The following is a 13,892-nucleotide window of genomic DNA, read 5'->3' on the forward strand; positions in this document are numbered from 1 at the left end:
TTAGAACACAGAGTGCGATGGGAGCGCAACCTGGTGTTCCATAAATAAATCAATCAGTGTATTATTATATAGAACTTAGGTATTGAAAATGTGTTGCTAGCAGATGATAGCCTGGAAAAAGCAGTGCATGTTGGGACAGCTGGCATATGTATCAAGCAAAGCCTGTTCACAATGAGGAAAAGAAAATGCCTCAAAGTAAATATGCTCAAAAATATCCAAACACTCTATTACACACACATACACGTAGAAATCTTTCTGAGACTCTGTTCAACTTCCTCTGTTTCTGTTACATTACATTACATGTCATTTAGGTGATGCTTTTTTATTGTAAAAAGACTTAGGTTGCAAGCCTCTGGAGCAACTAGGAGTTAAGTGTCTTGCTTAGGGACACATTGATTGATATCACAGTGGGAATCAAACCCGGGTCTCCCCCACAAAGGCATGTGTCATATCCACTGTTCCATCACCACCCAGTTGACCCTGTTAGAATGTTCTGTTTGGGATTTGGGCTGTGATGGGGATGACACGCAGCAGAGGGCTGCAGGCTGGATTCGAACCTGGCCCGCTGCAGGACTGAGCCAACATTGGGCGAGCACACTTACACAGTGAGCTATAGGCCTCCCCGGGCTTTGAAAACTTGATCAGGCATCTTTCATTTAGTCTTTAAATGTCCAGACTTATTGGTGCAGTGGATTGTGGTCCAATCACTGTCCACCTTTAAACTAGTTTTCAAACCAGCACCAAAGCATCATGCTTTAAGCAACAAGTATTCTAAGAAAGCAGGTAAACGCACATCTGCTCTATGAGTTCCAATAGCAGCTAGCTCAGTGGCTTGTTTTCCTTTGTGTCTGTTGAAGTATTTTTAATAACCTAAATGACAGCCAGAGCTAGGCTAGAACACAGGAAACTGTCCACCACACCATCCTCAGTGATGAGACACAGCATGCATAGAAAGGCACACACACCCACACATTAAAACCCACATACACACTGCTCTTTACACAAAACACCTTGATCAAAATGAGAGCAATAGCGGGTGGGCCACCATTCCCACTGTGGTACACAGATAGACACACTGACTCTGACACACAAACAGAATACCTGGTGTGCAATCGGAATCGTCGGAACCTAAAGGCACAAAAACATTTACATAGAGCTTATCGTCACCGTGAAGGCAACAAGTAATGAAACCAAAGAGCCTGAGAAACTGCAAACACTCACTCCAGGAACCTCACACACCCCATTTCTGTTGCTGTTTATTTGTTTATGTTACGTGGTAAGTGGACTTGATACCCAGAATGTTCCAACCACAGCTGATTGAAGTCATGCTGTGGCGATGGAAGGGGGTACATACGTTGTGACTGGGAGACCATCTTGGTCCGGCTGCGTCCTCGTGAGTCCACCTGGCTAGACATGCTGCTGGCAGTGGATAAGGGCTGCTTGGTACGTACACGGCCTGTATGTATGCGAGGGAAAAATACAGTAAAAATACAAAAACATCGCTGTACTTTACTGCACTCTATGCTTGAAGGCACTAAAGCGGACGAAAAGCCACTAATGCTGGAAGCTGCAGAATGAAAATCAGATCCTAAACTAAACTCTGAGATACAACCACACAGTTACAAACACCAGGGATGCTTCAGTGGATTATGAACCAGTGTCAGAAAAGGGCGTACATAATATTTGAAACTTGTCATGACCCAGCTATTTATTTATCTTTAAGTATTGATTGATTTGAGGAAAATACCGTCCAACATCTTGCAGCATTTTGTGAGTCACTGTCATTTGTTTTGGCAGCTATGTATTAATATTACTTCAACCCACAGTAGATTCATATCATTCACTTTAGCCCCTGCACTGGATCATTCAATCCACTTACAGCTGCACTGTTTGTTTATTTAAAGTAATTCTTTATTCATTAAATTAATATACTTGTTCAAAGGCATATTAATATTGGCTCTGTAATGTCAAATTTTAGAAATATTCAATTTTTATTTTACATTTGTACTATTTTAAATTGAGAGGACCACAGATAATAAAATAATTTCAATATATGGATTACTGGTGACAACAACAAACTTTAACTAAATTTGTCAACTTTCCCAATTAGAACATCCCTAAAACATTCCCCCACACCCATCCAACTAACCACGATCTTACCATTGTCTGACCTGGTCCCTACAGACAGAAAGAATGAGCAAGTTGTAAATATTACATTTCACCTGCATGTTTCAAAATCTAAATATCTAGCATTTCCCCCTTATTGTTTATTCTACATTCTCAATAGTACTGTTCATTATGTATTGACTCTGTACATTACTGTGCACTTTACTGTTGTTTTGCACTTCTGGTTAGATGCTAAACTGCACTTTATTGTCTAAGTACCTGTTCTCTCTGCTCTGTCCATTAACAATAAAGTTAAATGTAAACTTTTAGGAGTATAAAAGCATTATAAAAACACACCCTAAGAGTATCATAATAAAGCCTCAATAGCTGAATGATACAGTTTAATGCAAGTGTTGATAGTTAGACCGTTTCTGTATTAAAATTAAGATGATTCATGATATGATGAGTAGGATGGTGGTGTAAATGAGGGATGAATGCAATCTCACAGCAGGGGGCGCTGTGGCAACACACGGCTACAAAAAAAGCTGATATGGACTGGTGGACTGGAATGAAGTGAGGAAAGGGAAAAGAGGAGAAAAAAGATAAGCATGAGTAGGTTGTCGCTGGTGAGGGTGAGTGAGATGATCTTACCATCCGTTTTATCAGAGGCATCATCTTTAGTGGCAGAGAGAGAGAGAGAGAAGGGGGAAGAAAGAAAAGGAAAGAAAAAGGAAGAAACAAAGGAAAACAAAATGGAAAGGATGGATTTAAATTATTATTAAAGTGAGACACACAAAAAGAAAGAAAGCCCAAGAAAGGGAAAATGAAAATTGAAATAAAAGTGTCAGTAACCAGGAAACACAAAATGATGAAAAAGATTACAGAATGAGAGAAGAGAGACAAGAGAAGAGAGGAGAGGAGCACAGTCTGTATTAGTCACAGAACATCTGTTTAACAGAGAACCATGCAACATTGAAACAGTGAGAAACAAACACAGAGGACGATATTTATCTACAGAACATGCACACAGAAAATATTCACACCAAAACATATATACAGGATACATTAACAGGCAATGAGGAGGCATCAGGAGAGGAGAGTACAGGAGCGGGGAGGAGAAAGGCCAGTCCAGGCACTGAAGTGTGTGTGTATAAGTTCATCCTTTTTCATTGGTTTGTAGATGTGGCGAGCCTTTAGAGAGGATGACCTTTACTTCTTGCTTCAACCTGTCAGAAGCTTTAGAACTACTACTACTACTACTACTACTAGTACTTCTGAGCTGATCTGAGAGGACTCCTCAGATGGGGTCATCTCTGCCTGACATCCTGCTGATTACATGCAGACTAATGTCTGCACTGCCGTATTAGTCATCTAACTTGACTGACAGGGCCCTTACCCAGTGAGGAGTAGGAGCCAAGGGGCAGATGCCCTGTTGCCCTGGTCTGTCCGACGTGCCGGTGCTTAGCGACTGCTGCTGCGTTTACATCCACATCACTACGGGAACGCTGCAAGGAAGCCGACGACAACCCACCCTTTGAACCCGCAGGGACTGATAGGACAGGAGGAGGAGTGTGTTGGAGAAGGGATGGGAGGTGATGAGGGGATATTTACATCACAAACACATGCAGGTACCACACTACCCAAATACCGATAAGAAATACACTAACACATACACACGTGTGTACGTGTGTGTGGTAACATAAAAACAACATAACAGGATGTGACTGTACGGACACAGGCAGATGTAAATGAGAATGATGGGAAATGGTTCTGTAAGAGCTGATATTGGTCATAGTGTATGTGCGCTTTCACAGGAGTGAGTGAGCCTGAGATTTTATGTTTGAGAGAGCTTGCATGTGTATCTGCCACTGTGTGTGTCTGAGTGGATTTGACTCACCTCGCCCTGGAGCTGCAGACCATTTAGAAGTCAGAGGCCGACTGCCAGAGGAGAGAGAAAAGTAGGTCAGTCCACAACAAAACAAAATCCCATTGCTAAAGTAATGCTGGGTGATGAAAAATGTGTTTTATTCTCATTGACAAAATATAACCTAAATATCTTTTCAATGGAGTAGAGTGGACTACATCAAATGTAAACAAATACACACTGAAGCGTAAATTAGGACAGAAAGAGCACAACATGAAACTGGGTTTTTCAGAGAATGTGCGCTAATTCAACAAACAATTATGATTTGTTTGAAATAAAACAATCTGTGTGTCAGACAATTTTTTGGTTGTATATGGTGACGCAAACAGAGGTCAGTTGTTTATGTCCTCTGTGCCCCTGAAGCCTGCATTTTTACATTTGTTCCACATAGGGTACATTTTTCTAATCAATAATCTAGTTATCTAATTCTATAAATGTTTCCTCTAGTATCAATCTATTTTTTAAGACTCAAAGGTAGTCCTAAAGTTAACATAGAGGTCTATAGAACTACGAAGCGTAGCTGAGCGTTGATTACTTGAGGCTCTCTTGAGAAGAGGATGAGGAGCGGTCACTCTGGGGAAGTGAGGCCACGCTGCCAGAGCTCCTCAGGCAGGACTGAAGGGTCCTCTGGTACGACGGCTCCAAGGAGTTGTAAAGAGCGTCGGTCTCCCCTGGAAAGTGGTTCCTCAGACCCCAGTAAGCCCTGAAAGACGCAGCAGATAAGAAGGAAACAGAGATAGAGATGGAGAGAAAAACATGGGGGAGGTAGAGGAGAGTGAGGGAAAAAAATTATGATGATAAAGAGGAAAATAAAGGGATTAAGGCAGAAAAAGGGTGCTATATAACACTACCTGTCTTTCATATAATAAGATTTTCAGAAACGCCTGTGTGTGTCTTACTTGCGGGCCTCCACTCTGGCCTCCGAGTCTGCATCTCGAATTCCCTTCTTGATGCTCTCAACCAGAACTGCCATGTGCCTGCAAGGGAGAGATAAATAGATACAAAAGATGCACTTGTGCACTAAGTAGGAACAAGTAGAAAAGCAGGTTTAAAACTTATTTTGGACCTTGTTGGAATCAATCCTCACCTTTCTAGAGAGTGGGTTTGCCATTCCTGTAGTAGAAGGTCAAGGAATTCATAACCGCGCCTGGAGATGACACATTTTCATCACAAAAAACCTTACTTAACAGCATCATCGTAAGCCATTTTATAATCTTATAGCTGTTATTATTTGAGACCTGCTCATTACCAAACAAGGCTTTTTTAATCACTGTGGAAACATAGTGTCAACATCAGTGCCTTTGCTAATCTCACCTTCTAACAGACACAGACTTGGATGTGCAGTTACTGGTTATCAGGGGGATGAGCCTGGGGACGTGGGTGTGCTGTAGAGAGTAAAGGAAGCAGAGCGTGAAAGATGCAAAAGGGAAAGAAAAACAAATAATCAGACTACAGCAGTAACACTGACCACAAATAACCTTAACGAGAATTTTAAAAGAAGTTATACGTGTGTTTGTAAAACTCACCCGAATGATGGTGCGGATAGCCAACACACCAGAGGTGGCCATGACTTTTGCACAGTTGGGGATGAGGTTGAAAAGGACGGGAATGATGGCTTCCGCTCCATGATCAAATTTATTTCCCAGCACTGATGAAAGGTGGCTAAAGGAATAGACAAAACAAATACATAACAAGCATATTTTAAAAACACAAAGCACGAACAAAATTGTGGTAAACATCCAAACAAAGGTTTAGTGCAATCTCATGAATCAGGACTGTGTGGAAAATCAACAACTTTATAGAGCCCTCAAAAAAATGACACCAATGGAACCAAAAAAGGAGTGTCAATGCCACAAGAAGTTACTGTTCCTTATAAATCAAATTACTGTGTGTCTGTTTATTGAGGAAGTAGTGAATGATTTTGGACAAAGCCCCGGTTTCCTCTCACCACACATCGTGCAGCCATAGCAGTATCTATAATCAACACTCACGCCACAGTGATGCAGGCCTCACGGACAACTTGTGAGCGCAGGTCTTTAGCTGACAGTTTGAAGGCTCCATCCAGTAGCCGCAGGTGCTGGTAGAAACAGTCGTAGCTGGTTGCGCCCGCGACCAACAGCGAGCGAATCTTCTTCATCTGTAAAATAAACAAACATACAATGGAAAACATTAAAGACACCAACAATGACCAAACAAAGCAGTGTCAAAGAAGGTAATTTCATTTATATAACCGGGAAAAAAAGGAAATGCACTGAAGGTGGAAATACTGACAGCGCTGGCTCTCTGGTCCCAATCATGTTTGTCATCAGAGCAGATCTCACGGATCTTATTTAGGTTGTCTTCAAGATCCCTCGCGGAGTAAATCTGCATAGAGACACAGTGACGAAAAACAGATAAACGTTTCAGACAGTCTAACCTCGATAGCCCGTGTAATTTGTTTATTAAATACGATGAATGTGCATTTATGCTCCTATGTGCAGTGTACCTGGACAGAAGGGACATCTGTGAATGCTTTAATGAAGTCCTCTTCATCAAGGCCTCCAGCACCTTCCTTGGATACTAGAAAATCAGAGCACAGTAATTTAATGTGTGTAGGTGTATATGTGTGCATTTAATCAATAGCTTGTCAGCCTTCAGCGTTTAAGGATTTCTGTACTGGTCTTATTCATATTTAATAAACATGTGTTAACCATAAAACACAGAGACGTACTGATTTTTGCAGCTAAAAGCTAAAGAGCTAGCTGTCACTAGGGTGTCATTCTAGCCTTTACAGGCGATTTTCTATCCAGCCTGGAACTTCTGCCTTTTTCAGGGTCGTTGTTCATTAAATCCAAACTAGTGCATCCAAGATTTATCTACTTGATATCCATAATTTATCATGTTTTCAGACATTACTGCTGCTAGCTCAGTGCTTAAGTCTTGTGTAAATCTTCCATGATACTTTGTAAATGTTTTCTTTGGTTTTTTTTTCAACCAATGGGAAGGCAGGGCGGTCACACATTACGCATCCGAGCGAGAACAAAGATAGTATATAGTGGGAAAGATAGATCACTCCAAGGCAGACTAGTCTTATGTGATTGTCTATTAACTAATTAAATAATTATTCTACAGAAAGGAATGCATCACTGTTTTGAGATTTGGCTTACATTTGGGCCTTTTTTGAAGAAATGTAAATAGTTTCTATAGGTTAAATGAGTTATAATGCTCATTACGTTTATTTTTGCACTGGATAACTCCAAGTATATAGAAGAATTGTTTTAGACAACTCAAATGCTTTTGTAGCATTGCTGTTTGTGATATCAATAAATATGACATTATCATTTTGATTATTGGCATAAGGAATGTCATGAGGGCAAAAGTGTCTGGACCTTTTTTTTTTTTTTTAATGTATATATTTTGTCAGACAGGAGATTGGCTTAGCTTGTAATGCTCTGTGTGTGATGTCAATATATTTATTTGTCTTTAAGGTCTTCTTTTGTCAACCATTTTTTAACATTCTCACTGCAGCACACATATTGTAATAGCCCAGTTTGTCCTGAAACAAAATAAAGTGCATGAATTGTCTGTAGACAACAGGGTTGATGTTTTGCAAGCATTTTTAAAAAGTAAAACCAGACGGACAATTAATTGTAAAAATGACCTTTGGTCACAGAGGGTTACTTCACAAAAACACATCACCCTCATACACCCTCACACACTTAAGTTAGTGGGATCAGGCTTCTATGGACTTCCTGGCAGTAATGGGCATGTCATTCATATTTCTCTGGGAGCTGGAAGCTCTGTGGACCACACAACCTACAACTCCTTACTAGGGAAGCAGAGAGGAGAGGGAAAGATAAGACAAAGAAAGCAAAACAAGACCACGAGCAAGGAGGAGCTGAGCGCAATTCACAAGGATGAGAATATTACATTTTTAAATTAAAAGGAGATTTACGGTCGATTTCAACACATAGTACCATTTGCAGATTTGGAGTGTTGTCAGTAGAGAGAAAAACTAAAACAATCGGTGCTGCCTACACTGTGTTAAACAGGGCACGTTTTAAATGTGTTTTTAGCCTCAAAAACAGGTTCCAAATACCATTAAAAGTGCCTACCCATGTGCAGTGATTCCTTCTGAGTGAACACAATGAATCTGACTGCAGTAGATGTGAAAGAAATGCATGAAAGTTGTGCTAATTCAGCTGTGTTTAGTCCCTGTGTTGAGATGGCAGTTAGAGAGCTTAGGGGCCGTCTATGAACAATGAGTGTCTCCAAACTTGTCTCAACTATAACTTGTCTCCTGCTAGTTGTACCACAGCACTTACTTTAAAAAAATAAGCATATGCTTGTTTTTGAAAATATGTTTGTATCTCTTCTTGTTGTTTCCCGAAGCACTCCTTGCAGTCTCAACACAGGAACTAAACACAGCTGAAGTCAAACAACTTGCATGCATTTCTTTCTTATCTACAGCAGTCAGATTCACTGTTCACTCGGAAGGAATCAATTCACATGGGTGGGCACTTTTAATGACATTTTGAACCTGTTTTGAGGCTAAAAACACATTTAAAACTTGGGTGCTAACTCTAGCTGGAGAATAACACGATATAGGCAGCAACGACGGTTTAGTTTTTCTTGCTACTGACAGCACTCCAAATTTACAAACAACAGAGCTACGTGTTAAAATGGAACGGAAATGTCCTTTAAGTGACACATGTTAGAGAGAAGGTGTCCACAAGACAAGAAGAGGTTGAAGGACAGGTGTAAACATGGTGGAGGAGAGTTGTGTATAAACAGAAAGAAGGGCAGTGAAATATATCCTTTCCTTCTATTTCACCATGGCTGACTTTAATCAGGCTGTTTCACAAAGACATGTTATGTCAAAAACGTTCACATGGCTCTTAGAGAACTGGTGAACGTTGATGTGGTCCTATCCTCTATTATTCTCAGGGATCAACATGGTTGCACCCTGGGCATGAAACTCCATCACCATTTTCAATTATTTTTATTGCCAGCTTTATGAATTGGAAATGTTAATGGCGTGTTATCAGTGTGAGCAGTTATGGCTGCAAAATTAATCATAATTATGTTGATAGGTTATAGTTTTGGGGGGGATTTCTACCTTAAATGGATAGGACAGCTATGAAATGGGGGATATAGAGGGGGAAGACATGCATGAACCCTGGACCTACAGCATTGAGGAAGACATCTCTATATATGTTTGTCTGCTCTACCAACTGAGCTAACCGGCCATAGAATAAAATGTTATGTAATATAGTAACTAAAGTATTTTGCTACCTGTAGAAACTGATTTGTGCGATCGTAATGAGAATAAATGATCATTAACCAGCAGTGTGAAAACAATGTGTACTGCTGTGATTAAATACTGCTGACAGAAAGCAACCACCTCGTCCTTTGAGGGATGTCTTGCCCTGGTACTTCATCCTTTCGGATAAAGCTTTAGATTGTTTTTCAAGATCTAGAGTTTTTATTCTGCCACTTATTGGCAAAATGGAAATATCTATTATCTGTACGAGTCTTGCTGCTGGGTGTTGCTAGTGTGTGGGCGTACTGTCATTTAAATGCAAATACAGACAAACAGGGCTCCCATCAACACAATCATGAAAACTAGCCTGACACAGCAGAGTAAACGACAGACAAACTAATCCCTAAAAAATGAAATGAAAAACAAAATGAAAGGTCAATTGACTGAAATAACACTTGGCTGTGGCTAAGGTCTATTCGGGTATTGTCCTTTTCATCAAATTAAACTTAACAAAATCAAGGTTTAAAAGCTGTAGTACTGTGAAAAATACCCAGCATACCCTTGACTTCCGCCTCTAACAGTCCCTCCACAATCAATAAGACTAATGATCCAATTAACAAAAGATCACAGTCTTGTATTTCCAACCAACAGAGCAATATACCAGGACTCCGACAGTTTGCTTGCTTGTGAAACACTTACGAGTGTATGTGTGCACGTCCTGTATGTGTGACATTTACAGATACATCAGCAGCCAGCAGGAAATTGACTGCATTGTTGTGAGAACCTAGCTTTCCTCCAATAGAGAGAGGGGAAAAATCAAGACATGCAAAGATGAAGAGTTACTAATTATTTACTGTAAATATGACCTGTGACAGTTTGATTTCCTGTTGACCTCCGTGTAATCACGAGAAGAGGAAAAAAGGGAGACAAACCATATAGCCTAGCGTTGTGGATTTTACATACATAAAACTGTGAACCTTTCCTTATGACGTTTGTGAGTGTGTGAGTCTGCACGGTTTACGGAGAAGTGTGGTTCTGTTGGACTGAAGCAGCTAGCCAGCTTAGCTAAAACTCATGCACGGACTGGAGTGGAGACTTGGGTTGGGAGAGGTTTAGGAGGTCCATGGGGATGTGTTGCTACTGAGGGTCTGCTGTGAGTCAAGGTGGTCTGCTGCTCATCGCTTCCGTGCGGTTTGAAACGGGTCTGAAAAGAGGATGCTGCATGAACTGTTCTACATTCTACACACAGCATTGGAGGTAGGCCTACTGATGGCCTTGCTTTCCCTTTTTATTTTTATTTTCTTTCTTCATGAGCTCCAACTTTGAGCACGCGAAACAAAACTTAATGCAAGCTTGCTCAAAGAACGGACTAAAACATATTACGAGCCTATGGTGAAAGGGGTACGTACCGTCAGAGAACCTTTATGAAGAAGGCTGCACCCACATCCTGAAAAAATGTGACCTACACTGAATCGTCTCTGAAACCATTAATTCCTGTTGTAGTGGTCCAGTGTTGTATTTCAACAGTCTGGAAGATCACTACCAGTAATTCAAATTCCTGTCCGTAAAATAGAAAACCTTTTCTGCCATTTCCTCACAAATGGAGGATACTGGTAAATTCTTAATGATGCTTTATGACCTTGAACTCTTTGTCAGGCAGTGGAATGTTCAATATTTGCGCTTAAACACTGATAAAAACAAGGCTTGCTAATTGCATTGATTCTGATCATTTGCATTTGCCACTAGCGTAGAGGAGCCTCAGTCTACCAGTCATGAATGAATAATATGAAGTCCACTTTCTCAATATAGAAACAGATGAACTCAGATATGTGTCTGCATTCATTGTGTGTTTAAATGTACAGTAAGATTATACCAAGCTTGCCACTGGTAGCGCTGGGCCTGCGTGAAGCGGAGGACTCTGCAGGCTTCTTGGGAACTTTTGGCACCTTGAAGGCAGCCTGGGCTGAGGAAGAACGAATCCCATCCACACTGTCATCATCTTCAAAACTACGATCTGGAAGGAGAGGACAGAGAGAAGACTGTTACAATCCACAGTGTAGGCAAAGAAAAGTAGGGTTCAAACTTTTTGCAGTCTAAGAAAATGTATATATATAAAAAAAAAAAAGTAATCATTTGACAAAAAGATCGAGATCGACTCTCACAATTATTATGTTGGAATTTGGCTTCTAAAATGTTAAATAAAAAGATGAATTATTCAAAACCTCAGGTGCTTTTGCAAAGAGTCACAGCACAGTCACAGTTTTTTAAAGATTTTTTGTGCATACAAGAAACTAATTCCAAACATCTACCCATCCACCTACCAGACTCACACCTCTATATTAAAGCTGGGCACAAGAAGAATGTAATAAATAAATTAAAGGAGAAATCAACAACATAGTTACAATATATTATGTACAGGGTTAGATTCTTTGCCTCCATTTTTTTCTAAAATTTTCAAAAAAGGCAACCAAACAGACCCTTGGAAAGAGTATCTTATCTAGTTTAAGAAATTGCTACTTTTTCAATCCACTGAGAATACGAAGGGTAGAGGTAGTGGGTCTTTCCATCTAAAAAGAATGAGTTGCATGGCCAAAAAAGTGCAAAAGGATAGCATGTTACACTTATTTTTACTGAGTATATCCTGTGATATAACACCAAACAGAGCAGTGAGAGGTGGTGGATCTGTTGGCTCCTTTAATATTTCAGAAAGTATTTAAAATTGACTGCCAGAAATGACGTCTTGTCCAAAACCGATGCAACAACACCTTGTTCACATCAGTCACCTTGGATTATATTTGCCCCTTTTATGTTGAGCATAAAAAGCTCAACATAATAAAGACAAGAAGCAAAGAACGGGGGAGATTGTTGTCTAAAAACAGCTTGGTCAGGAATCACTAAATCAATACTAATTAAAAACACAGTGGTTGGAAGAAAAAGTCAAACCCACAGACACATATACAATCACATCTAAGAGCCCAAACCAGCCAATGATCAAGATGCCAACCATGCAACCAGTGACTGGCAGAACTTGCTGCCGCCCAAAGACTCAATCTGCATGCTAGCAGAAATTAAGCTAGCTAGAAAGCTAGCACTGAAACTTGAGACATGCTTGCACCAATAGTGCAGCCTTTTGAACGTGCATGTACCAGCATAACGCTTGAGGACGACAATATCACACTCACACAAGTCGATTGTGGAGATGCAACTGTTGGGATAAGACTGCAGTTGCACACGAGACGCTCTGGTAACCAGCTGTTCATGAAATGCGCCAAAGCCACCACCCTACACCTTCGATCAGACATCAAACTTACCAACACACAGTCAACATGCAAAATCAATTGACAGGAATGTGTGTACATACAAGCCACATGTTAAAAATGATTGCAGAACCTATTGTGTCAAGCTCAGTAAATGTTAAGCAGATGTGTATGGAAGCAAACAGACACACACCCACCCACACATCAATGCACTCACAGTCACAGATTCGATCGCAGATAAGTCGCCTCATGCTTCTGGGAGGGCGTGGTATAGGGATCCCCCCTCTTCTCCAAGTTGTACCACAAGACTCATACACACTTTATAGTGGGACTAGAGCTGCACAGACACACATTCACAATTCACACTGCTGTCCGAAAACCTCCACACCCATACAAGTGCCGGCATTTTCTTGCACTCTCTATATCCTGTATCCCTTCCTCTCTATCCTAGCATCTCTCCTCCTTCCCTCAGCAGCCTCAGAGCCAATCACAGGAGAGGTGACATCATAGTGTTGCAGCCAGTGCGGAGGCAGGACTAGGAATGTGTGTGATGGGAGAGAAAAGGAGAGACACACACACACACCAACGGAATATTAACAGGGCCTCTCAATGTCCCTGCCAGACCAGCTAACCTAAACTTATTACCATTGACAATACACATCCTCTCCAAGCTTTTACAACCTCTCTCTCTCTCTCTCTCTCTCACACACACACACACACACACACACACACAACCTCTTAACATTGTGTTGCTTCATTTACCTGTGACACAAAAGGGAAAGAGAGACATTCACCCTCTTCACATACACAAAAGAACAAAGGATGATGGAGCAATGATCAAAGGATGTTGTGTGTGGAAGGTGAAGGGGGGGGGGGGACCACACCCCTCCATCTAAGGCCTTGACCCTCCCGCACACACGCACGCAGCAAGGTGTTTGCATCGACATCAGATGAGCAATGGAAAAATTGTTAATAAAAATCTACTATAACCGTATACATCCTTTACAATAGGTCTGGGCGATATCTATGTGTATTCTGGTAATTCAATAAATAAATAAATAGTCTACATACAATACCAGATGGTAAAGCCATGTATTTTTTCATTTTGTTAAGAACTGTAGTATGAACTGTAATGAAGACAAGGTGCAAGGATCAGAAGTGAAAGCGTTGTCCAAATGATGTAAATATTGCCGTAAAGCAGTTCAACTGCTGGTTTTTCGACCATGTGATAAAAACAAAATAGATAAATATATGCAATAGACAATTTCATATTGTTTTGACAATATATAAGATAAGCCAGAAGTGAAGATAGCTGTAGTACAGGCCTGCCAGAGGTTCACCAGGCAAGATTCAGGCAACTTCT

General features: G+C 40.6%; 1 protein-coding gene across 50 annotated transcripts in view; it reads right to left on the bottom strand.

Moving 5' to 3' along the window:
• The window catches only part of clasp2 (cytoplasmic linker associated protein 2), a 60,486-nt gene that overhangs the window by 17,340 nt on the left and 29,254 nt on the right, over window positions 1–13,892 (bottom strand). For 24 of the 50 annotated variants that reach the window (XM_034892446.1, XM_034892443.1, XM_034892425.1 and 21 more), the window contains exons 8-22: window positions 11,146–11,286; window positions 6,516–6,589; window positions 6,302–6,394; window positions 6,022–6,167; window positions 5,557–5,692; window positions 5,345–5,415; window positions 5,118–5,177; window positions 4,930–5,007; window positions 4,566–4,733; window positions 4,004–4,044; window positions 3,503–3,655; window positions 2,758–2,781; window positions 2,161–2,178; window positions 1,355–1,456; window positions 1,102–1,128 (exon numbers count right to left, since the gene is read on the bottom strand). In XM_034892446.1, the coding sequence (XP_034748337.1) occupies window positions 1,102–1,128; window positions 1,355–1,456; window positions 2,161–2,178; window positions 2,758–2,781; window positions 3,503–3,655; window positions 4,004–4,044; window positions 4,566–4,733; window positions 4,930–5,007; window positions 5,118–5,177; window positions 5,345–5,415; window positions 5,557–5,692; window positions 6,022–6,167; window positions 6,302–6,394; window positions 6,516–6,589; window positions 11,146–11,286 (1,332 nt within the window). The remainder of the gene's footprint in view (window positions 1–1,101; window positions 1,129–1,354; window positions 1,457–2,160; window positions 2,179–2,757; window positions 2,782–3,502; window positions 3,656–4,003; window positions 4,045–4,565; window positions 4,734–4,929; window positions 5,008–5,117; window positions 5,178–5,344; window positions 5,416–5,556; window positions 5,693–6,021; window positions 6,168–6,301; window positions 6,395–6,515; window positions 6,590–11,145; window positions 11,287–13,892) is intronic. The other 26 variants (XM_034892435.1, XM_034892442.1, XM_034892427.1 and 23 more) reach the window with 13 other exon arrangements.

Source organism: Etheostoma cragini, chromosome 14, assembly GCF_013103735.1.
Source record: "Etheostoma cragini isolate CJK2018 chromosome 14, CSU_Ecrag_1.0, whole genome shotgun sequence".
In the NCBI taxonomy this organism is placed as follows: Eukaryota; Metazoa; Chordata; class Actinopteri; order Perciformes; family Percidae; genus Etheostoma; species Etheostoma cragini.